At 48.7% G+C, this 24,917-nt stretch overlaps 2 protein-coding genes across 3 annotated transcripts in view; one reads left to right on the plus strand and one right to left on the minus strand.

The window, feature by feature from the left end:
* CACNA1D (calcium voltage-gated channel subunit alpha1 D) overlaps window positions 1–16,632 on the plus strand; it is a 304,169-nt gene extending 287,537 nt beyond the window's left edge. For both annotated transcript variants that reach the window (XM_054595570.1, XM_054595569.1), the window contains 8 exons: window positions 6,404–6,514; window positions 7,227–7,594; window positions 8,249–8,275; window positions 9,360–9,509; window positions 10,990–11,153; window positions 13,836–13,957; window positions 15,475–15,795; window positions 16,270–16,632. In XM_054595570.1, coding sequence (XP_054451545.1) covers window positions 6,404–6,514; window positions 7,227–7,594; window positions 8,249–8,275; window positions 9,360–9,509; window positions 10,990–11,153; window positions 13,836–13,957; window positions 15,475–15,795; window positions 16,270–16,563 — 1,557 coding nt within the window. In that variant the 3' untranslated portion in view covers window positions 16,564–16,632. The remainder of the gene's footprint in view (window positions 1–6,403; window positions 6,515–7,226; window positions 7,595–8,248; window positions 8,276–9,359; window positions 9,510–10,989; window positions 11,154–13,835; window positions 13,958–15,474; window positions 15,796–16,269) is intronic.
* An 804-nt stretch (window positions 16,633–17,436) lies between these two features.
* CHDH (choline dehydrogenase) overlaps window positions 17,437–24,917 on the minus strand; it is a 42,647-nt gene continuing 35,166 nt past the window's right edge. The window contains exon 9 of the mRNA XM_054595518.1: window positions 17,437–22,657. Coding sequence (XP_054451493.1) covers window positions 22,239–22,657 — 419 coding nt within the window. The 3' untranslated portion in view covers window positions 17,437–22,238. The remainder of the gene's footprint in view (window positions 22,658–24,917) is intronic.

The raw sequence follows: 24,917 nt of genomic DNA on the forward strand, positions 1-24,917 counted from the left end.
TCTTGGGGGCCACGTCTGTCCTTGACTCCAAAGAGAAACAAGGCTTCCCTGAAACTTGGTTTACAGTCAAACTATAGACACCTCTGTCCGTTCTCCTAAAATCCTGGTGGAAGAGTATTGCTTCAAATGTAGGAGAGTTGTAGGAGACAACCCAACTTTATTGTCCTAGAATCATCATAGACTCACTCAGAAAACTTGGTACCCAACACCACAAACCATGGTGCTAAACTCTAACACCCCTGGGTGGAAGACACGACACAGGACAGTATGCATTGTGGGAAGCAGGTGTGAGTTGAGCATCAGGCTCTTCTTCAGTAGCTTACACTATGGTGTAGCCCAATTAAAAATGAAACCCACAGGATTATTGGGTACTGGATTCTATATTCTTTCTGAAAAGTAGATATTTCCCCTTTGAGAACAGTAATTACTATTTTCAAAAGTCTTTTAGAAGATAAAATTGCTGAAAAGGAGTTATAGCAAGTTATATTATATAGTAGCAAAAGGTCTTAATTATTGTAGCATGTTATTGAATAATACTCGCCTAGTACCCCTCATTAGCCCAAATGTGCCATGATTCACTTATCCATGGGAAAGATCTTGTTATTAATTACTAATGGTTCCAAGGTTGCATAGGTACCTGTGTGGATTGGTTCTCCTTGGCACACAGTAGACATAAGAGAGGTGGCAGTTTGGGGTAATAGGAGAGTGTGTCATTCTAAGGCACAGTGAGGGCATTCTGTTAAGAAGCGCCAAAGGCTAGCTCAGAGAAGCTCTGGAGAGGACTTTTCTTCCCAAAGTGAAGAAAGGTTGCTAAAACAACAGGAACCCAAGATGGGGTGAAGAGTCTCTCACCTGAGGGAAAGATGTTATTACCTGTGTGAGGACAGGCTAACAGCAGTTCTCAAACTCTGGTCTCAGGGCCCTTTTATGCTTACAAATTAATGAGGACCTTTGCATATCATTATCTACTGCATTAGAGATGAAAAGAGAGAAGTTTATAAAGTGGAATATACAAACACCAAGATGCAAGAGTGATGACACCATCACACATCATGTAGCCTTTGAGAAACCCCACTGTGCTCTCCCAAGAGAATGAATGTGTACAAGGCAAGGAACATCCTAACATTGTTATACAGATTGCAGTGACCTCATGGACTCCTGAAGGTGTCTTGAGGAGCCCCAGGGTCTCTCGAGCACCCTTTGAGAACTGCTGTTGTAGGGAAATGATCCCAAATCCCCCTAAAGGAAAAGGATGTTGGAGCCTTTTTATGATCTTCCTGGTAAAAGAGCCCCTTGGACCCTTCTTTCCCTTTCAGACCCGTCCCCAATCCCAGCCCATTCACCTGGACACAGAGCTGCTTGTACCCCAGTGTCCAGCTAAGTTCAGACTAAGGGTTATACTCCACGTGGCCACGTCTCACTGCCTGTGCTGATCTGGAGGAATAATGGTCAGAATTAGCACATGATAGACAGTATTTCTCAAGATCTCAGCGCCTCAGGGCCTCACAACTAGGACAAAGGTGTGTGCAGAGCAAAAGATCAGTTTTCGTGACACCTTGTGATGGTTTGTCATTTGCATGTTGACTGAGTGACACAAGAGCTCTGCTAAGTTAGTTAAAGGAGGTTAACCTTGATTGAGTGGCACCCACAGTCATGTGGGGAAATGGTTATGAGTGAACGGTCAGTTGAAACTTGATCTCAGCCCTCTTTTCTATTGACCCAATGCCTTTGTCTTGGTGGCGGTCAAGATGGGGCCAGCGTGGTATCAGGGGAACCTAGCTGAGCCTTTACTGTTTTGGGCAAGTCACTTAACCAAACAGGAATAATCTGGCCCACCCTCAGTCCCCAGATGTAGCAGAATAAAATATGTGAGATCACAATGACAGGCACCACGGTGGACTGGAACAGTAGTCACGATGTGTGGCTTCTGGGGAGCCTAAATTTTAAGTAATACTCTCTGTTATCAGGAAGCTGGCAAGAGTTTCTTCAAGTCAGGTGTTAAAACTACAACTGAGAATTAAGGTGGACCTAAAACTGGTAACTCTGTCAGATCGTTTGCAGGGAAATGGCATAGATCAAAAATTTAGCTAATTTTTAAAATGTTCCCTTTATTTTCTTTAAAAATAAAGTGCTGTCTGAGTGCAACCCAAGGGTGACTCATGGACTAACATTACAGCTCACTTTCCAGTGAGGGTTAGAATCACTGTGGGTGACTGACTCATGGAGCATCGTGCTCATGATTCTGACCCCTTATATAACTCTGTTCATAATGGACAGAAAGGCCATACCATCACATTTTCCCTGGAGGAAAACAATGACAAAAGAAGGGGTGTGCCCCTATGTGATGTGTGTGTTCATATGTGTATGTGGAGGAGGCAGGGCACAGCTTGCAGATGAGCAGGTTTATTCTGTAAGGATTTAATCATCAGTTCTTTGAAGGGAGCGAGTCTAAAATCGTCCAGCTGATTGGGTACGGGCTGAATCCTGCTGAAGGGTTAACTGGAACCTGCCTGAGCAGGGCTGGCCCTGGATGAGTGAAACCTGCCTGTGATGGAGAACAGGCTTTGCCAGGAACGGGCTCTTGGGCTGGAGTCGGAAAGCCTGGCACTCACTTCTGAAGATGAATGGCCTGGCCCCGTCCCAACTGGAAACTCGCATCTCTTATCTCCACTGTTACAGTGTAGGTTCACAAGGGGTTTGGACGTGCTTGCCGTAGTTCTGAGAGCTGGCAGATGACTGGTGTGTCTGATGGAGCTAGCTCAGGAAGACAGGCAGTGAAAGTCATACAAATACACCCAGGTTGGGAAAACTTAACCCTGAAAGTGGGCAAGAGGAAGGAAGGTAAATGAATGTTCATTTTTGATGTAAAAATATCATAATTTTATGCTATTGCTTCAGAAACATTTAGAGAGATTTTTATAGTTTGGGTTTTTTGTGACTTAATCATTTAGTAGAGTAATTATCTATAAAATTCCAATTAAATGGTGTCTAAAATTTAAAGCAGCAGTCTACAGGCTAAGCGCCATTCCTTTTTTAAAATAATGTTTATGATAATATGTAGCATTTAAAAATCAACCAGAAACTAGGCTTGATTCTGTTTAATATTTTATATGATTAGACATCTTAAATCAATAATGTTTATATTTTATAGCAATTCTGTGTTTATTCAAAACCATAATTCTACTGTGATGTTAATGGAATGACTTTATATGGCTTTAAATGTGTTGGTTGAAGATACTATGACCCCATTTCAAATTAAAATAGTATTTTGTTGATAAAGGTAGACACAGATACGAAATATGAAAGAATACATAATTTTACTGGTTGTAAAGTGTTTATTTCAAGAAAAAATGTTCTTTTTCTAGAGCTATGAAAAATAATTTTTTTCAAGGACTTAAGATAGTTTTCTGAATTTTTGGGATTGGAACTTGTGCCTATGGAATTTTTGGAGCAGCCTAAGCTACCTTTTAGCTTGATATGTGTGCTAGAAAAATTTCATTATCATGTTTTGTGATATGTAATAAATTCAGGGTGCTGTGCTTAAGCTTTGTTTCAATTTAAGTTTGGGAACATCTGTTTCCCTCATTCTCAACTCTGGCAGATGCCCCCACCCCTGTACACACCCCCCATCTGTCCTTCCCCAGATCCCATGTGAAAGAGTAAAGTCAGTCCCTGACACCTAGAAGGTGTGTTTCTTCCTGTGTGGAGCAAGCAAAATGTAATCATGATTTCTAAGCCTCTGCTTTTGTGTCTGGGAAGAGTGATGCTTTCTCTCCTCCTCTGATGTCTCTAATAAATATGTTGTCATTATTTGTCTTTGGAAATGGCCTCGTGGGCCACCTTGCAGTTTTCTCCATGATTTATGTTGCAAACAAACTCTCTGTCCTGTGTCTGTTCACTGCACTCTTCCTTCTCTGGTGTATCATTGACAATGTGCTGGAGACAGTTTTTGTTTTTATTATATAATTATGTTATGTGTGTATTTCAGTGAAATGTCAACCCGTCAACAGAGGATGATGTTAAAAATTATCCAAATAAATAGTTTTCTATTTCTTTTAATCAGACCTAGTCCAATCAGTTGAATAACAGTGAACAGGATTAGCTCTTGTTACTTAAACTCAGTGTTCCTGGCCCATGCTGCCTTGTAACATGGATTAATATACATCATTTAACTGGGGGTGTTGACTTAATGCATTTTGTTCTATGTTACTGTGGGGACAGCAGCAGGTGTCTCCAACCTGATCTCTTCTTGTTCGGGAGTGTCAAATATGCAACATCACTTTCTCCCCAGTAATCCAGAATCAGCCTTGAACCCTGGCTTATCTTCCCTGGATAACTGTGCCCTAGAAAATGCTAGATGAACGAATTGTAGGCTGTTTAATACTACTGGGCTCGACCTTTCTGCACATGCCTGTAGCCCTACTGTGTAAGAGCTTTCACTCACTTGACATTAGGCTTGCCTTCTTGATATTTCCATGAGAATGGCAAGTGGGTCCTCCTCCAAGCCAGATGATTCCCTGGGCTCTGATGTGCTGGATTCGGGGATCGTGAGAGAGGGAAAGTGTGTGTGTCTGTACACATGTGCGTGCTTGTGTGTTAGTGTGTGCCTGTAATCAGAGGGACACGGGAGGAAGTGGCGGACTCACTGACACACCATGAGCTGTCCTGGGTTTGGCCCCAGACCATGAGTCTTTCCCCTATAAGAACACAGCATTTCTAGCGAGGTGCCTGAAAGCTTTGACTCTGGGTGGCTCTCTCACCCCCACAATTCATGAAATGGAAAGACGTCCTGACCCTCTATTCAAAGCTTGGTTCAGAGCAGACCCAGGCTGGTGTGCCACCTTTCCCAGGCTCACTTCATAGGCTGGGTGCCACCAGGAAGCCATTTTCCAAAGAGCCTATTGGGAAGTTTTGGTGTAACTTTACATTTTAGATTAACATCACCACCACTGGCATCTGCAGCAGGCGAGTCTGAGCATTCCCACACCAGTGGACCCAGTCCTGCTGGATCTGGCCACCATCCTCTCCCCTGCCTTGGCCACTGCTGGGCCACGTATGGTCATCACACTTTGTCTGTGTCCTATGCCTCCCTGCTTCTGGGGGTTGTGGAGAAAGGACAGGGAAGTGGTCCTCTCCCCTGACAACCCACACCTGGCCCTGTCCTCCTCTGCAGACCACCTTGACATTGGAATGATAGCTGCAGATGGAGACCTGCGCAGCCAACCTTTAGTGCCTGCTTAGTTTGCAGACTGGCTGGCAGCAAATGAGAGGCTGCCGCCTACATACACACAGATGGCCTTAGACCTAGGGCAGGGAAGAAATGCCTCTTTCAGATGTAAGTCTTTCTGTGGAAAAGGATAAATTAGTTCTACTGTCCCTATCACTCTTTGAGTCAGCATGCTGTTTTTCTTCAACTTGATGGTCCAAGCATCAAAATTTTCTCAGAGCCAGTGACTCTACCTTCCCCATATATGGCCCATCCCTAAAGAAGTTGGGAACAATGGAGAGGCTCCCCTCAGGCCCTGCTGCAGTGGAACTTGGACCTGGGATAAGGAAGGCCAGCAGGGGGATCCGTGGCGGGGGGGGGGGGGGCTTGGGGAAAGATAGAATGAATGTCTGCGAGGAGCCTGGGGCATCAGCAAGGGGGCGGCCTCCACAGCTGGTGAGCCCTCTTCAATGTGTTGGGGTCTTCAAGAGGATGACCCTACTGTTGGCGAGTTCCCAGCCCGAGCCCAGGCTGCTGGCCAGGGTCCCACGATGGCCACGGAGGCTGGCACTGCACAGCGGCCCAGGTCTGTGTGCATGTCAGTGCATTCTGTCTCGGTCCTGAGTGTGCTGGTGGCTGCAGTGTGTTGTGTTACTCCCTTGTTCCCATGGCTTTTTAGTAGAACCAGCGGCCCTGGTGGCTGCTTGGTCTGCTTGCCCTCTGGCACTTGCTCCTAGGCTTCCTCATCCCAGACACAGCCAGTGAGTCCTGGCCACCCTCCCTGCACAACAGCCTGCCTTTGCGCCCTGTGCTATCTGGGGCTCGGGAGATGGCCCTCTGTAGAACACCCTTCTGTAGACTGTCATTTAGACATGAGCATGGGCTCTTGGCTGTGGCAGACAGTACCAGTAACCAGGCACTGTTCCCTGCAAGTGGGAGTACTTGAAAAGGAGTTTCCTAAGTTCAGGACCTCAAGCATCCCGGGCTAGGACCATCTTGAACCTGTGACCACACCCTACAACCCTAAGGCTGCAGAGACCCCTTTGGTTACAGTCCAACAATGGTCAGTTTCCCGGGCTGTCCTTTGGAGAAAACATCCCCTCCCACAGCTGAATCGGGCAGGAGCAAAGCCAGGACCCATGCTGAGCCCACGGCACCCGTGCTGTCTAATCTGCTTTGCCATTTTCATTGATCTAGGCGGGGTTAAGGACATTGCATGACATCGGGCCAGAGATCCGGCGTGCTATATCCTGTGATCTGCAAGATGATGAGCCAGAGGAAACGAAAGGAGAAGAAGATGTATTCAAAGTAATTATTACACATACAGTTACACATTAGCCACTTGGAAATAGTGGGGCAGGACTCCAGTTCGGGCAGTTAATGAGCCACAAAAGAGCCTGGAGAATGCAAACCAGCCCCAGAGCACAGGGGGCTTGCGGAGCATGCCCTCCCCCGAGCAGGCCCTCCCCCTTCACCAGCACCGCTTCTAGGGCCAGGACTGCCCTTCCCGAGCTTGCTCCTCTGCCCACGCTGGCAGCGTCCGGGGATCTTGGCCCCAGCCACTGGGCGGTACTGATAAGCATCCTGGGTGCTTCTGGCAGCCACCTACCCACACTGCCTCTTTCTTCCCTGGGCCCGTTATTTGAGCTTCCAGCCGGCTCTCGGCCTCCCATCCCCCCAGCCCAGGGAGCATGTTCTACTACCCAAACTCAACCGCTGGGGCTGCCAACCAGCCTGCTGGCTATAAGTCACCTCAACTTGGAGCAACTGGAAGAACACACTCCAGTGACCGCCGAGAGCTTGCTTCCCGGCTCAGGAATCAGTAACCTTCCTCATTTCAGGGGGACCAGCTACCACGCAGACACATTCACCCTGATCATTGAGGCCCTCAGACTGTTTTCCAGGGATCCTCTGGAGCTTACCTAGATTTGTTTTTCATGTAGAAAAAAATTACCTAACATAGCTAGTCTGCATCAAATACTTGTTAAATTACCTGGTGTTGTCTCCCATTATTTTGCAGAGAAATGGTGCCCTGCTTGGAAACCATGTCAATCATGTTAATAGTGATAGGAGAGATTCCCTTCAGCAGACCAATACCACCCACCGTCCCCTGCATGTCCAAAGGCCTTCAATTCCACCTGCAAGTGATACTGAGAAACCGCTGTTTCCTCCAGCAGGAAATTCGGTGTGTCATAACCATCATAACCATAATTCCATAGGAAAGCAAGTTCCCAGCTCAACAAATGCCAATCTCAATAATGCCAATATGTCCAAAGCTGCCCCTGGAAAGCGGCCCAGCATTGGGAACCTTGAGCATGTGTCTGAAAATGAGCTTGATTCCTCCCACAAGCTTGACCATGAGCCTCAAAGAAGGTCCAGTATTAAAAGGTAACCTTTTAAAATGTGTTTGCACTTGTTAATGTCCCTTCCTCACCCTGTGCTCTGGCACATGCAGAAGAGTCCCAGTAGGCATTTACCATTGAACCTGTGGGTTCCATGAGGTCATGGCCTCTTCAGACCTGAGCCACAGGATGACCCTGAAGGATAAAGGGCCACTGGTCATCCTGTGCCCTGCTGTAGGCGATACTCCTTAAAATGGCAGCAGGTGCAAATTCTGCCCTCCTCAATTGTTCCAAAAGGTTGGCAGACCTTTTCTGTGATGGGTTAGATGGTCAATACTTTAGGCCTTGGACCCCATACAGTCTGCTGTAGCGAGAAGCAGCCACAGACAATAGGTGCAATGCACAGGTGCGGCTGTGTCACAATACAACTTTATTTTTGGACATGGAAATGTGAAATTCATATAGTCACAGGTGATGAAATATTTCTCTCCCTTTGATGTTTTTCAGTCCTTTAAAAATGTAAAAACCATCAGAGCCCGTGGGCCATATAGAAATAGGTGGCAGCCTGTGTTTGTCCTGTCGGCCCATAATTTGCCAACCCTGTTCTGAGTAACAGCCTGATAACTGCATTTTAAATTTTGTTGGAAATATTTAACTTCTATCTTCTCCTCACCTCTCTTGCTATGCCTTTCCTGGATAGAACCCGCTATTATGAAACTTATATTAGGTATGTGCTCACTGCCTTTTTTTGTGTTTAATACTACAAGTGTGACCAATTGGCCTCTCTGAATGCTAAGAAATGAGAAGTTCCTTTGAGCCAACTGCAATATTATAGTTCAGGGCTGTGGACTCAGGAGTCAGAGGAAGCGGCTTTTGTCTGCATAGATGGTGACAATGAAGAACCGATATTCACATGACAGGCGGGGGCTAGCTCCCGCAGACCTCTGGACAGCGCGGGGAGAGCCTGCTGTGCGCTCTCCGTGTCTGGGACTGTGGTGTTGGGCCATGGCTGCTGCTCTCTGGAGTCAGGCCTTTTGTGGGGTCATGTGAAAGCATGGCGCCAGCCTCTGAAGACCAGGGGCCGGGGCCTCTCCTTTGCCTCCCATGCAGCCCTAAACCCATACAGTGTATCCCACTCCACGTTTGTTGAACTGGGTGGAGCGGTGGGCAGGGTGGTTATTTAGTTGGTGATGGGGAGGATAAGTCTGCTGGTTTAATTATATCAAGTGCAACCCTGAGCCAGAGGAGGTCAGAGAGAGAATAAAGAGCTTGGAGGGAGCACAGTCCCCTGAGGAGAAGCGATGTCACAGCACTGGGCTGGTTTTCCTGAGGTCCCAGGGGACGGTCTTGGAAAACTTGGCAGATGTCATGCATGAGAGTATCCCCTGGAAGACTGTATCCAAAACCCCTGTTGCCCTTCCTGGGTCGTATGCAGTGGGAAGTTGGTGGTAAGGGGGCCTGTTTGTTCCAGGCTCTGAAGTCCCAGGGGGCCCAGGTAGGAAGGAGCAGGGATCAGAGTAGATGGTCTGGGAAACTAGAATCTTTTCCCCAGGGCTGCCAATCACTGCAGGTCTCTAGCTCCATTTTCTTGCTCTGTTTCCAAAATTACATCTACTCCTCTGGCTCCAAGGCCCTGGGCATAGCAATCTGGCACCAACAGTATTCAAGGTACTGAGAGAGAACCCCTCCTCGCGGGTACACACACACAGCACTGTGGCCGGAGGCCTTTTCAGTCCAGTCCTGCTTGAGGCAGGAAGTGGCAGCCACCTGCACAGGCGCTCAGGTCCTCTGGTCCTCTCTCCCAACTGCAGGTCAGACTCGGGAGATGAGCAATTCCCAACTATTTGCCGGGAAGGCCCCGAGATACACGGCTACTTCAGGGACCCCCGCTGCTTGGGGGAGCCGGAGTACGTCAGTGGTGAGGAGGACTACGGGGATGACAGCTCGCCGACCTCCAGCAGGTGAGGAGCCCTGGGGCCCGGGCTGTCATTAGGAGGCCTGGCTGTTGCCTGTCCCTTGTGCTCAGCCTGTTTGTGTAGCCATGGTCCACCTACGGCTGCACTTGGGACTGCCCTGGGAGGCGAACCAGGAACGCGGACTCCAGACCAGAGAAGTCGGAGCAGAAGGAGCAGGGCCAGAGAGAGGCGGAATGGGGGCTGTTCCTTCAGGCTGTTGCCTCATTTCCACCAGGGGCCTGTGAGGGCTTTCAGTAAAGGTCCAGAAGGGAGACCTGGGCCTGCCTTGTGGAGGGTGAGCTCTTTTCCATCTATTCCTTGTCTTCTGAGGTGTCTGTATTTATTTTGTTAAAGCTGAGCACTCTGAACTGGGGGCTCTGTCTATATAGCAGCCCAGCCAGCCCATAGCTTGGGTGGGGTATTAATGAACAGCATCTGTTTCCCACTCCCATCAAGGGGTCTGTCCTGGAGATGGGAGACAAGAGGTCAGAGTCGCGTCTCTCAGCAGAGCTGTCTCTCCAGGACCTAAAGAAAGAATTTGGAGGTTAAAAGGGACACTTTGCCTTAGGGCCCGTAGTGGGCAGTGCAGGGAGACAAAGACCAGCTACCATACTCTTCTCCGTAAATTGCATCTCACCATAACCAGGTGGCCTTCTGAAGTGGACATGGTACTGCTGTGAGGTCGCTCCTGGTGCCTGGGCTGTTAATAATTGTTAGCCTCACATTCTAGGCCAGCCACAGCCAGACCCTCACTCACCCTGCCCTCCACCAGTTCCTCCTGTCAGCCTCCCTCAACACCCGACTTACAGAACCACTGATTCTGACCAAATGGATTCTGAATTTCCTTCTTCAGAGCTATTGAACACAGGATGTCCACCACTTAGACACCCTTTCCCAGCTCTGCAGCCCTGATTCCAGCCTCTTGTCAAGGACCTGTTCCAGGGCTTTGCTTCTCATTCCCCGATGACGTTGAAACACCCAGCCCACAACTCACAGACCCCACCCTAGGCCTCTGTGCTCTGGTGCTGACCTTTTCCAGCTGCACTGGCTGTCTCTGTGCATGTGGCATTTACTAAGCTCCTAGAGGGCAAGGGCTGTGCTTCATGCACCGTCCTGTCCCTGGGTCCCAGCCCTGGCTGAGGGCAGGGACACAGGAGAGGGGCTCTCATGGAGGAAGTGAGCAGGTGATAGTCAAGCTTGCAGGAAATCTGCAATCCACACGGACCCGGTCTGAGGCTGCCTTGGCCTGAGGGAAACCACCGACACTCCATTCACCACAGGCCTGCTGTCCTCAACCTTCCTGTAACAGCCCTTACCCTCCATGTAGAAGCTTCTGTGAAGCTGAGAGGACTACCTTGTTCTCAGCTAGTCCAGCTGTGCCCGAGAAGGTGGGGAGAAGACTGTAGAGGTTGAGCTAGTGGAAAGGGCTTATTACGTAGGAGCTCATGTGACCCTTACTCTCTCTTTTGGCCTTTTTGACCACCAGGCAAAACTACAGCTACTACAACCGATACCCAGGTAGCAACTTGGACTTCGAGCGGCCCCGAGGCTACCATCACCCCCAAGGCTTCTTGGAGGATGATGACTCGCCCATTTGCTATGATTCCCGGAGATCCCCAAGGAGACGCCTACTACCTCCCACCCCAACATGTGAGGCCAGATTTTTTGTTTGGGGTGAAGCCTCCCAGAGAGCAGTGTGCCTCTCCCTAGACCCGAGGGTTGGGGGAGAGGTGGTGATGGATGTAGACCTGCCAAGTCGAGGGCCTTTAGTCCTCAAGCCCAGACCCCTGGTTGGAGATCTTAACAGCTTTCCTTTCTTATCTGTATTCCATGTGTTAGAGTTCAAACTACTTCAGTGCTGTTCTGGACTCTCTTTGAAGTTAGAGACAGACAGTGTGCTGCCCTAATGTTGCACAGCACGGAAAATCTGATAAGGGGCTGTTTATGCACGTTTTCGTTTCCTTTCAGCCTGGGATCCATCCTGAGAGATGGGCAAGACATGCGCCATTGCCGTTGTTAGGCCCAGTCTGGGGGCCTGGGGTAACTACCCTCTGGGCAGAAGGGATCGGCCCAAGTACTGACTAGACTTAGCCCAGGTCTGTTTTACCAAGGCCCATGCCTCTGAGCATGGGGTGCCCGGGGATTCTTGGTGTCTGTCTTTCCTCTCCTCCCTCACCCCTCTCATCTTTGCCTCTGGTCTGCCAGTGCCCTCTGCTCCCACGGCAGGTTTTGGCCTTGGTGGTGAGCTCTAGGGTACGGGCCACCATCCTGGGGCTGAGGAATCGCATCCCACTGCACAGGGGCTGGCTGCTCCCACCTGGTTTTCCTGTGCAGGTGGCAGAACTGGCAGCGCCAGGAGCTCTGGGTCAGCCCCGGGGAGGACCTCAGGCCGGGGGAAGAAAGGCAGCAGTGGCCCCGCCATCTCCTGGTTGCGGTTTGATTTTGAACGTGTGGGCATTTGGATGACAGTTAAAGAATATCCACTTTCGGCGTTTCTAAGGAATGAAGCATATTTTTGAGCAGGACTCTAATCAGTAACCAAAAAATAACCAAGACATGTTGGCTCCCAGTCTGCCAACTGCATGCACAATAACAATTGTAACTGGGTGGCACCCAGGGCTCTCTGTCTCTCTCCAGCTGTCACAGCCCTGCTGGGGAGTCAATTCAGACCCATTTCCATGGTTAATATTTAATTTTGTAGTCCCAGCCGACACAGAGCAGTCCTGCTCTCCGTCATTACTGGATGACCCACAGGCAGGTGAGGCTGGGTGGAGGCCCCTTGCCCATACAAGTCCACGGTCCCTCCTTGGACCTCCCTTTGGCAGCCACATTAATGCCCACCATACACAGGTGCCACATCAGAGAAGTGAGGAACCTAAGTGGACAAGAGTAACTGTCAAATGGCAAATAAATAAAATGTATTTTATTTGCTTTGCTGCCTGTAGGTTCAGACCTTGGGCAGGGAGCATGGACCTCCTCAGCCTGTGTTCTCAGCTTCAGTAGGGCGACTTCCTCCTGCAGAGATGGTTGTAACCAATGAGTTGATGGGCATATGTGGACCTATTTTCGAATCTGAAAGGCACTCTGGGAGACAAAGGGGCAGTGGTTTCCTTTCCTGGCCCTGAGTCTCAGCCCCCTCCATTTGATTCCAGGAGGGTCCTAGAAATTATGCTGCCAAGGGAGGACTGTCCTCCTTAGAACACCATTAAATTTGGCTCCTGCATGGCGCATGGAGGGTCAGCTGTCTGACGAGGACAGCAGCCACTGACTCAGCTCAAGGAGGTCCCAACATGTCCCAGAGTGTGCATCAGGCCTGTGAGACCAGGAATGTTGTCTGTCTTGCTCCTCCTGGTTGCGCAGTGGCCAGCCTGCTCTTCATGCATGTTGGGAGCAGGGCCCCCACTGAACCAGTTCCTGCAGCTTCATGAACAGCCCCAGGAGTCCTGGGAGGCCTCCCCAGGCTGGTGTCTGCAGTTCCCCACACGGGAACGTAGGGGTGTGGAGTTCGAAGCAAGCCCTGTAAGCTTAGAAACCAGGTCAAGAAAGCGCCGTTAAAGTGCCCTGGCCACTCACTATCTTGCAAATTACCTGCAGGGCTCCTGAAACACCTCCTCTTTCCCGGGGAGGTGTTTCCAGCAGGGAAGCCTCCGGTGGTGCTTGGGGGCCCTGAATCCAGATGGATCTCCTGTGCCTGGTGCCCTGGAAGCCACAGGCTCTGGATCTCTTGCCATTGCTCACCCTGGCTGTTAACAGGACAACTGCATTCTTTACAGTTAGATGTGTTCCTTTTTGTTTTGTCTTCGGTGCTAGAGAAGTTGGTCTTTCCCAACAAAAGAATTTTCTTATTACCTGGTTCAGCTAATGGGGGAGGTGGCAAGTCACTCCCTTTAAGGCAGACGTATAAACACAGGAGCACCCATGGGATGCTTCGGGCCCCAGAGATGCTTAGGATGTCTGGAAGGTGAGAACGGAACAGTCAGCAAGCGTCTGTGGGATTCTAAAAGGAGGCCATGTTCCCCACAACATGTAGGGCAGGGCCTTCGAGTCAGAGCAGATGCCTTCTGGCTGCCTTCAGCTCCTGCCCCTGAGAACAGGCATGGCCTTTATAAGAAATCTACTTGGGCTTTTTAAAACCATCCCTCAGTTGAGCTTCTTCCTTATCCTCTCTCGCCAAAAGTTCTGAGACTTCACTACCTAATGCTTTTTCTTGAACGTATCACTCGCTTCCTCCTGGGCTCCCCACTGAGCGTTTGGTGGGTGATGTGACTCCCAGAGCCCAGGGTCCTGCCAGAGAGCTTGTTTCACAGCTGCTCACGTGCTTTGCCTTCTCAGCCCACCGAAGATCCTCCTTCAACTTTGAGTGCCTGCGCCGGCAGAGCAGCCAGGAGGAGGTCCCAACATCTCCTGCCTTCCCTCACCGCACGGCCTTGCCTCTGCACCTGATACAGCAACAGGTGAGCTGGTCTACCTGGCCTTGCTCCCTCGGCCCAATGGGCACCGTGTGTGGGACCCACCCTCAGGATATCACCTTCCCCTTTGCTGTCAGCACCAGGGGGAAGGAGAGAACCTTCGCATACACTGGGGTTCAGTTGTGTAACAACCCTGCAAACATATGCTATTATGAACCCCATTGTAATGATGAGCAAACATCCGAGAGGGTAGATGAGTGACCAGGTTGGCTTTTGAATCCAAGGCTGCCAGCTGCCAGTGCTGCCATCTGTCCTCAGCATTGAAGACAGGGCCTGACACGATTCATGGACCAGGAAGTGGTGGCCACTAGACTGGCCCTGAACAAGCAGCACTACTCTTTATTTGCTCTGAGAGGTGGTTCCTTCATGTATGGAGTCCTGTATGGGCGGGGGCCTGTGGTCACAGATGGGGTGAGCTCCTGACCCTGCCTGCGGGGAGTGTGTGGGCCAGGGAGAAGGACCGACAGGGCATCTAGACAGGAGGACGTGGGGCCAGAGCCCACACCCCAGGCTTTGCCTCAAGGACAAGGACTCTTTCTTTCTGAAAAGAGCACATTAGAGATTCTGTCCACTTGTCTGTGTTAGAAAAGGTGGCGGAGGTGGCGAGCGGCTTGTATGGTGCGCGCCCAGTCTGCAAGTGTGCGGAGCCGGCTCTCTGGGCAGGTTTCCTGTCCTGAGCACCCTGGGCACCTTGAGCACGTGAACAGTAGCTGCCATTTCAGATTTTCTATTTCAGTCTCTCTGCCAGCTTTTTACATTCATTTTAATTTGTGTCCTGCTTTATCGTGGAAGAAGGACAAGTCCTGGGAAGGCCCAGGTCATCAAATGCCACGAACGAAGTAGGCATGGCAATCTCCCCAGAGAACAAGCATGAAAACGCCTTCCCTCTGCTGCCCTGTCCTGCCCCGTCCCACCCTGCCCTGGCCAGGCCCAGATCCTGTGTGCGCTGCCTCCCCTGTGCTGCTCACAAGACTGGCCTCAGGGTCCCCCAGTGCAGAGTGGACACTGAGGTGGATCTGCTCTGCTGTCACCAGAGGTGGGAGAGCAAGGCCTGTACCCGGTGCCTCCGAGCAGGCAGAGGCTGGCCCTGTGATATGATGCACTAGAGTAAAGAGAACAGCTGTATTTCCCCGTGGGTTCTGGGACCCATTAGTTTGTCCTGAATGTACTCCCATATTTAAACCATCGGGAGCATGTTCATACTCCCAGCTTGTATGTCTTCCCTGATGCCTCATCTTTCTGAAGTGATTCCATTCATTAGCAGTTGATTCCCACTTGGGAAGAGTCATAGGAAATGCATGTGGATTTGGGGAAGAAGGAAATGCAGTCTGCTAGAAAGTCACATTTTACTGCCAATTCATTTAATGTGCTCCATGTGTTTTTATAGTCCTTGTCTGAGGCTGCCCCTACAAAACAGGGCCTCCCGCTGGGTCTGCTGTGAGGACGCCCAAGGCCTAGACCTCTGAGGACTTCTGGTCTCCTTGCTCCCCCTTTCTCCTCAGGTCATGGCAGTTGCAGGCCTAGATTCAAGTAAAGCCCAGAAATACTCACCAAGCCACTCAACCCGGTCATGGGCTACCCCTCCAGCAACCCCTCCGTACCGGGACTGGACGCCGTGCTACACCCCCCTGATCCAGGTGGAGCAGTCGGAGGCCCTGGACCAGGTCAACGGCAGCCTTCCGTCCCTGCACCGCAGCTCGTGGTACACGGACGAGCCTGGCATCTCCTATCGGACTTTCACACCAGCCAGCCTGACTGTCCCCAGCAGCTTCCACAACAAAAACAGTGACAAGCAGAGGAGCGCAGACAGCTTGGTGGAGGCAGTGAGTATGGCCGGCTACAGGCACAGCGGGGGTGGCATCTGAGAACCACACACAGCAGGAGTGGGCGGTGGCTCTGAGGGTGGGAGGCGTCCAGAGCCAGGCTACCTCGCTTCTAACCTGGACACCTTCTAAGCAAGAATGGTACTGGAAGCATGAGCATAAAACCACCACCACTGCTGAATCCCATAAATGAGCCATACCTAGGATTACACGTTATTCCTGCAGCTATTACCAGTTGGTAGTGAAAGATTCTTCCCCAATGGGTTTCATTCTTGTGAGGCCATGTACCGAGTATATAGTTTCCGAGTTTCATATTTCAAAGCCGAAGCCATTTACATTGACATTTAGTTGCCATGAGTGACATCCAGCGAACACGACTGGCTGATCCCCACCCAGAAGCACATCAGTTTGTGCTTGAGGTGGGTTCCCTGTCATTGTAATGCATTCATGCCATTGACCCTCTTGCCTGTGCAGGTCCTGATATCTGAAGGCTTAGGACGGTATGCAAGGGACCCCAAATTCGTGTCGGCCACAAAACACGAAATTGCCGATGCCTGCGACCTCACCATCGACGAGATGGAGAGTGCAGCCAGCAACCTGCTTAATGGGACCATGCACCCCCGGGCTAACGGGGACGTGGGCCCCATCTCAAGCCGGCAGGACTATGAGCTCCAGGACTTCGGGCCGGGCTACAGTGACGAAGAGCCAGACCCCGGGAGAGAGGAGGAGGACCTGGCGGATGAAATGATATGCATCACCACCCTGTAGCCCCCGGGGAGGGGCAGACTGGCTCTGCCCTCAGGTGGGGCGCCGGCGGGCCAGGGAAGAAGTGCCTCGTAGTTAGGAGAGTTTAGGCACTAGTGTGAAGTCCATATTCAAATAGACTTTTGTACAAGCGATGTCATGCCTCAAGGAAGCCATAAACCTGGTGGGGCACAGCTGTGCTCATGTGCCGAGCCCCAGCTGTAGGGAACAGCAGGTCCAGCCCTCTCACCAAGGACGGGTGCTGGACAAGCCCTGCCCTCTGGTTCAGAGCCCAGCCAGGGTGCTCGCCCATGCCCACCCGCCCCCAGGCATGGTGGGGAAGGTTAAAGGTGATGACGATCACCATACCTGTGTCATTACCTCAGTCACCGGTCTAGCATATCAGACATTCACTGGGCCCAGCATATCCATTTTTAAACCCTTCCCTTCAGAATACACTGCTTCCTGATTCCTGTTCTGCAGTATGTCAGGGCCTACCTACCAGCTGTCATCCTGAGAGGGAAGCAGGACGTAAAAAGCAAGGTTTTCTGTTATGTGACACCAGTTTACATGAGAGAGCATCACTCAGATGGTCGGTTTCTGACTGTCAGGCTAAGGGCAACTGTAAACTGGAATAATAATTCACTCACAACCAGGTCAACTTAGATACGCTAGTTTGTTTAAAAATTATAGATTTACTGTACATGTCTTGTAATATACTATAATTTGTATTTGTAAAGAGATGGTCTATATTTTGTAATTATTGTACCGTATTTGAACTGCAGCAATATCCACGGGTCCTAATAATTGTAGTTCCCCACTGAAATCTAGAAATTATTGGTATTTTTACTCAGACTCAACAGAAGTAGAAGAAATAGAGCCAATTCTCATTTATTCAGTGAAAATCTTTTGGGGATAAAATGTTAAGTTCAAAAGAACCTGACACTGCAGAGATTTTTCTAAAATATTTTGAGTCACTATAAATCTATCTTTACACAAGATATACCAGGATGACTATTTGCAGTCTTCTCCTTGGGCAGGAGTTCTATGATTGATAGCATACCTTTTGCTCCAGCATGGGTTGCAGCTGTCTTCTGTTTTACTTTAACCCCATACCCATAAGCTCATGACAGACTAGGTCAAGCTGCTCACTCTGACCCTGTGGCATTCATAGTGGTGGGTTTTCTCACCTGCCCCCACAGGACATCCTTGCAGGTGAATGAAGTCCCTCTGCTCATGTCCCCTGGGAAATGGCGATGCTGCTTGTCCTAAGACATAAGGAATGCTGGGGAAGAGGGGACGGAGCGGGGGCAAAGGGACACGACCGTCTACAGGGTAGAAGGTTGGGGTCCGGACAAATCATATCGTTGCCTTTTTACAAAACACTGCTGTGCTGTGTGTTCTGAGGGCTTTTATATGCAACCGAACGAGGGCTGGAGTTTTCACTAGAATGCACTCCCACGCCAATGGCACTTCCTGAGGAAAACCCACTTTGGATCATTAGACCTGTCAAGGCTTCCTTTTCTGTTCACAGGATTATGCCGACTTTGTCAAGTTACCTTGGCAGGGACTCTCTGCAATCAAAAAATAGGTAGCAATTTTTGGTTCAAAATTTTTAAATATTACATAGACAACCTGTTGATGGTTTTTTTTTGTAAATAACAATACTTTGTTATGGAGACCTTACAAACCTCCTCTTAAGACATTCTTACTCCAGATCCAGGCAAAAACTCTTCAAGGTTTGTAAATGACTCTTTCCTGACGTAAATTCTTTTTTATTAAAATGTACAATGTTCTTCAGAATAAAACTGTGTAATAATTTTATTGTATTTGGGAGCTCTCCTTGCAAAGCAGTGGCATTTGCCAGTGAGAGCCTCGGACGGGGCGGGCACTCTGTGAGGGCAGTTCTGTAATTGTGTAGATTTTTCCTCGTTCTCGTGGCTCCTTCAATGCCTACGGTAACTTAACACCAGCTGCAGAGAGCACTGTTTCTCCTAAAGGGCTAAACCACTGTTACCATCACCTCAGACTCTGTTTCTCTTTTAGGTATTGGTCTTACTGTGTGGTTTAACATCGCCAGTCCAACATTGCCTACCAGGACTGACTTTTCTGGTATAGGTAATGCTGTTTTCCACCCAGTACTTAAAAACTGGCATTTTTATAGGCTGCACCACTCCTAATATGTCTGCTTTAAGCCTGGTTCAATCTCTCATCTAACATTAAATTTTTCTTTGTAAGAAAAATTTGAAGTTGTAGAGCATGGTTTCTTTGTTTTAGGAAAGTGTTATGATTAAATGTCTTTCCCCTTGGTTCCCCTTCCACCCCCTAAAAAATGTCATTTCATTGTGTCCCCAGGAATAGTACATTTATTTTCTTTAATCTATTGTTTTTCATATCACAAAATGGAAATGGCAGCTCTGATTTAACTATCGGTGAGCAAGAACCTCATTAATAACTGTGATCCCCATCCACACTTGGCCAGGCAGCACTTCCCAGCTCCACTCCCAGATGTGTCGGTATCAGCCCCAGGCCAGGAAGGGTGGTTGGTTGTTCAAGGCCCCAGAAGCATCTCGGTGCAGCGTGGGCTTGGTCTGCTGGATGAGCCCACTTTACTCTTGATCCCACGCATGTGAAAGAAACCAGGGTCGTTTATGTCATGTGGTTTTTTTTACAGGCTATACCATGGTCGAAAGTGTCTGTGTCAATTGTCTGCTTTTCTACAAAGGTTTTTATTGCTATGAAGGGCAATCACTTCTAAAAAAAGGTTAGCGATAGCGGTAGCAGCAGCAGCACCCAACAGCTCTGGTCCTTTATCAGATTACCCCAACTCAACAGACTCCAGCTGCGCTTCCATTTGTTGAACATTTTTTTTTCTCTACAATGATATTCCTTGTCTACTGGCAACTTTAGAGGGCAAGAGAGAATGAGGAGCAGCCTGGGGCCCTTCCTTCCAACACGGGAACAAATTGAATGTGGTCTTGGGGATGGGCCTGGGGGGCGATATGAGGGCTGCCTGGGCTTCAGCGCAGGGCCAGTGGAGACGTGGTGTGGTTTCTCTCATGGTTTTTAAGAGAAATGATCTAGGTATCACATCTGAGGTTAAGTTAATCAGTGGAAATAGAGAATGACCTTTGGGTGGAGGGATGTGGTTTGGCTGGAGAGAAGAGTCTATTTGACTTTATGGAAATGATTCTTGCTGCCTGCCCTGGAAACAGAAAGGATGTAGTCAAGGTGCCAGAGTTCCTTCTTCCAGGACCTGCCATTTCCTGGTTACGCTGCTCCTAAACCCGAGTGTTCTGTCTTTTGTTCTAGCAGGAAGATCCTTCTGCTGATGTCACATCAGCCTAAACACAGGCTTCTTCAAAGGAGTCAGTGCTCCTCAGAGCCTGGTCACTAGGCACATACACAGCTTTCTGCTATGCTTTTTAAGCCACTTTTTGTAAAGTATATTCTTTTATTGTTTTAGGGACTACAGGCTTTCACTCAGGGATTTCAATAACAAAGCCTGTCCGATTCCTCGAGAGGCAGAGTGCTGGCCGCATCCCTGTGTGGGCAGCCCAGCTGTGGTTCCTCCCCCACAACTCCAGTAGGCTCTCTTCTCCCCCTCCGGCTTCCCCAGACCACAGCCTGCCCTTTTGGACGTGGAAGGGTCCCTTGTGGCAGTGGGAGTTGCAGACAGCCCGGTGGTTGTGACATGGGCCACAGCGCATTCTGCCCAGACAGCCACGGCACTCCAGTCAGACCAGTTCTGTCCTGGGTCTGAACCCCAGCAGCAGTTTCCCACTCTGACTTCTGCGGGTCCCGTATACGTGACACTGCCGGTCTTCTCTTTTGAAACATTTGTGTGTATGGCTACCCTGGGCGATTGCAGGAACAAGGCCCTGCAAGCAAGAGTGGGAAAGGGGCCAGGATAGAAGCGAGCTGCATGGGGACCTGTTATTTTGCTTAGCTTGCAATTCAGCCACAGTAGCAAACCAGCCACTGCCTCGGAGACTGAGACTACCACAGAACGCAGCGACGGCAGAACGGAATGGCTGTGTCACCTACTCCACCTGCACCGGAGAGAGTCGGTATAGTCACAGACACCTGGGACCCCTAACTCATTACTTCTTGGCCCTCAGGGCTGTGGGGCTGGCCCCCGTGCCCCTCCACTGCTCCTCTGGCCCTACAGACGCCTCCGAGACCCAGCAGTGATGGCTGGGGACCACGGCGGGGGCACCTCTCTAGGAGAAATAAACCTCTTGGCAGAGTTAGAATTTTCTTTCTTGACCCCCTCTTGGATCAGAAAACTAAGCAGGATACAGGTAAGAATTAAAGGAAGAAGAGGTGACAGTTTTCTTCTTCCCACCTTTCTGGAAGGTCTCTCTCGGAAACATTAAGTTACGGCTGTCGGGCCTCCAAGCCATCTCAGTCCACTCCGATCCTGGGAGAAGCCTGAAATGTCCCATTTTCTCCCCCTTCTTTGTTCTGGGCCCAGCATGGCAGGTGTCCATATAGCAATTCTTTTGTTCCCTGCCATGAGATGGTGGCTTTGAATAGCTTTAAAAAACAAAATCAATCCAAAATGCATTTAGTTTTCATTACCTTGTAAGAACCATCTGGATAAGGCATCTCTGTTCAAAAATAAATTACTGGATTACATTATTGAATTATAAGAGGTTTAAAGATCAAATAATGGTTTTAAGTGCTACTTGTATCTGGTTTTCTCCCCACCCCCCCACCCTGCCCCACAACCCCCAACTCAAATCTTTGACAATTTTTCTCTCTGTTGCATTTTTACAGGATCAAGCAGCATAGTTTCACTTGACTGCCTTCTCTGTTGGTCTCGGCTCCATCCTGGTCTGTTCCCACGGACATCTGCAGAATAAAAATTAGCCAGCCTTGTCCGGCGCTGAGTGGTTTCCCCAGGCTGAGGGGGAGGTGTCGTCCTGGGCTAGCTGCTTTGGTGTGGAGCGGTGGTCTGGTATGTGGGGTTTGCTCTGGGTTCCAGGCTTCCTTTTAAAATGGGAAATTGTGAAACCTGTAGTCGTGAAGTCTTTCCAGACTCTTCTCTCCTTGAACAAGGTCCAGAAAACCTCTCGTTGGGCTGATGGTGTTTATTAAGGAGCAGGGCATCAGGCAGGTGGGCTGCAGGCGACTCAGAGTGCCCCATCGGGCACCAGCGCCTCCACACTCTGGGAGTGAGATCAGGAAGAGAAAGGAGAGGTCTGGGTGTCGTTGCAGGCAGCTCTCCCTCTGAACAAGGACACACCGGAGGCTTAGGCACACGTCAACGCTGCATTCCTTAACTATGGCATGACTCCTGTCCTCAGCTACGGCTTGAAGCCTGAGGTGTGGGGTGCCCCTGTGGAGAAGGCAGCACCCAGCCTCTCTGCATAGCACCCTGCTCTTTCAGGGGCTCACCTTCAGAGGGAGGCCTGGGAGAGAACCATTTTCCTCAGGTCCAGCCAGGACAAGGAAGGCGTCAGGACTCTGGGTTGGAGGGTGCCATCCTCCACTGGCCTTGCCTTCCCCGAAGGGCGCAGAGGAAAATGCAAGGGAAAAGGCATCCGATTCACTGATCAGTACTGATCTCATTTCTTAAAAAATTATCCAGTTCTCTGCCATTGAATTCTAACGTAGTTTCAGGAAAGAGCATTTGGACAAGGGCTGTGCTGGTCCTCTGCACTTGTCAGGGGCCTTCTCAGGCAGTGACTGCCTCAGCGCTGGGTGGCCAGGGTCCTGGGTTTGTACACAGGGACATCCTTGTCCCAGAGTGCAGGCCGCCCCCTAATGATGTCAGCCGCTTTCTCTGCAATCATGATCGTGGGGGCATTCAGGTTGCCGCTGACCACGCTGGGCATGATGGAGGCATCGACCACCCTGAGGTTTTCCACCCCAATCACCCTGGTCTGTGGATCCACCACGGCAGTGGGATCAGAGGGCTGGCCCATCTTACAGGTGCACGAGGGGTGGTAAGCGCTGTCTGCCTTCGCCCGCACAAAGGCATCAATCTCTTTATCTGACTGGACGTGGCTTCCTGGCTGGAGCTCTTCCCCCCGGAACGGCGCCATGGCTTCCTGTGCAAAAATTTCCCTGGTCAGCTTCACACATCTACGGAAGTCACTAATATCGGTTTCTGTCGAACAGAAAAAACAGGTGAGACTCCTCTTATCAGACTGGCCTTGCTGGAAGGTTCTAGGCATGGAGATGCTCAGTAAGCTGCCTAAGGGCCACGGAAGTCCAAGCTACCAGGCTGCTTGTCTCCTACCATAGGCAGTTACACTGCAACCAAGCAGAGGCCCATGAAGCCCAAATTGAGATTATCCTAGATGGACACAGCTTGCCTCAGGGGCCCTGGGTTTAAATCAGGGATCTGGGACTAGATTAACAGCTGAAGGAGACAGCCACAAACAGTAGATTCCTGGAAGTCTCGAACAGACTGCCTAAGGTCAGACAGGGACGACATCTGACATCATCAGAGGCAGATCAAGAAAGTAAAAACAGTGGTCTCCAACTATAGAAGTTCACACCACAAAGTCAGAAAATCAAGACAGATCATCTTAAGAATCAGAAGCGAAAGAGAAGAGCCTCACAAATAATGGGAAGACAAAGAAATATGCCCCACTCAAAAGGAAAAGAGGAATCCCCACAAAGAGAACTAAATGAAATACAGGCAAGTAAACTATCAGATATTGAGTTCCAAACAACGGTTCTAAGGAAGCTCAATGAACTCAGTGAGCTCAGAGAGAATTACAAAAAACTACAGGGAAACTATGAGGAATGTACTACAAACTATATCAGCATGAAAAAGGACATAGAAACTATCAATAAGAGATAAGAGGAAATGAAGAATACGATTTCTGAATTGAAGAACACAGTAGAAGGAATCCAAATCAGGCTAGATGAAGCTGAGGACTGAATCAGCGAGCTGGAGGACAAGGTAGAAAAAAGCTCCCAGAAAGAGGAAGAAAATGAAAGACAGACTCAAAAAGAATGAAGAGGCATTCAGGGAAATGCAGGACAACCTGAAATGTAATAATATCCGTATAATAGGGATACCAGAAGGAGAAGAGGATGAGGAAGGGATAGAGAACCTGTTTGAAAAAGTAATGATGGAAAACTTCCCTAATTTGGAGGAGAGAAAAAGTCCCACAAGTCCAGGAAGCACAGAGGGTCCCATGCAAGAGGAACCCAAGGAGGTCCACTCCAAGACACATCATCATTAAAATGGCAAATATCAAAGACAGAGAATCCTAAAGGCAGCAAGGGAGAAAGAGGTAGTCACATATAAGGGAGCCCCAATACAGCTAGCAGCCAACTTCTCAACAGAAATACTGCAAGCCAGAAGGGAGTGGCAAGAAATATTCCAAGTAATGAAATACAAAGGTCTGCAACCAAGACTGCTTTACCCAGCAAGGCTCTCAGTGAAAATGGAAGGCGAAATAAGGAGTTTCCCAGACAAAAGGAGACTAAAAGAATACACCTCTACCAAACCAGCACTGCAAAATATGCTAAAGGGACTGCTTTAAGATGAAGAGAATGTTTCTATGAATACCTAATTCCTTTCAGAGTTGCCAATACTTGATATTACCAATATTTTTAATACTCATTAATCTGATTGTGACGATGATGTTATTTCAGTTGTTCCTTTACTATTTGTTGAAATTAAACCTGTCTTTGTATATTTCTTGCCTATTTCTATTATTTTTAAAAAGCTTTAAATTACTTTTTGGTATTCTTTATTCATTTATTGATTAAAGGTTTGTAGAACTTTTTCCCCTAAAAACAAACAAACAACCCTATTAACCATGTTTTAGATGTGTTGCAAATACTTTCCTATTCTATTCCTTGTCCTTTAACCTTTTTTAAGTGTATATTACTATATAGTCTTAACTGTTTAATATAGTCATATTGTCAATATTTACTTTTTAGCGTCTGGGTTTGAATATTTTACTTCAGGTCATGAAAAATATTAGGTCTATTTTCTTCTAAAACTCCTTAGATTCTACATATTGATTTTTAACTCACCTGAGTATTTCTTGTATAATATGTGAAATAGGGCTCTATATTTGTTTTATTTCAAGTAATAGTGGTCCATGCACCTTATTTGTTGAATAAGCCTTATTTTCCCCATTGACTTGAAATAGCAACTTAATCATATATTATATTGTTAGACAGCTATATATGTTTGTCTCTAGAACGCTCGTTGTATTTCATTGATCTAATTGATTATTTCTGTGCAGGTGTCATGTTGGTTTAATTGCTGAGACTTTATAATGGTTTTAAAATTTTTTCATATTTTATAGTTAACTTTGATTTTATTTACTTTTTAAATGTCAATCTGCATTTCAGAAAGAAAGAAAGAAAGAAAAGAGAGAGATGGAACTCCTACCTTT

This window comes from Pteronotus mesoamericanus, unplaced genomic scaffold (genome assembly GCF_021234165.1).
Source record: "Pteronotus mesoamericanus isolate MK-2021 breed Mesoamerican mustached bat unplaced genomic scaffold, CSHL_Meso_final scaffold_54, whole genome shotgun sequence".
Classification (NCBI taxonomy): domain Eukaryota; kingdom Metazoa; phylum Chordata; class Mammalia; order Chiroptera; family Mormoopidae; genus Pteronotus; species Pteronotus mesoamericanus.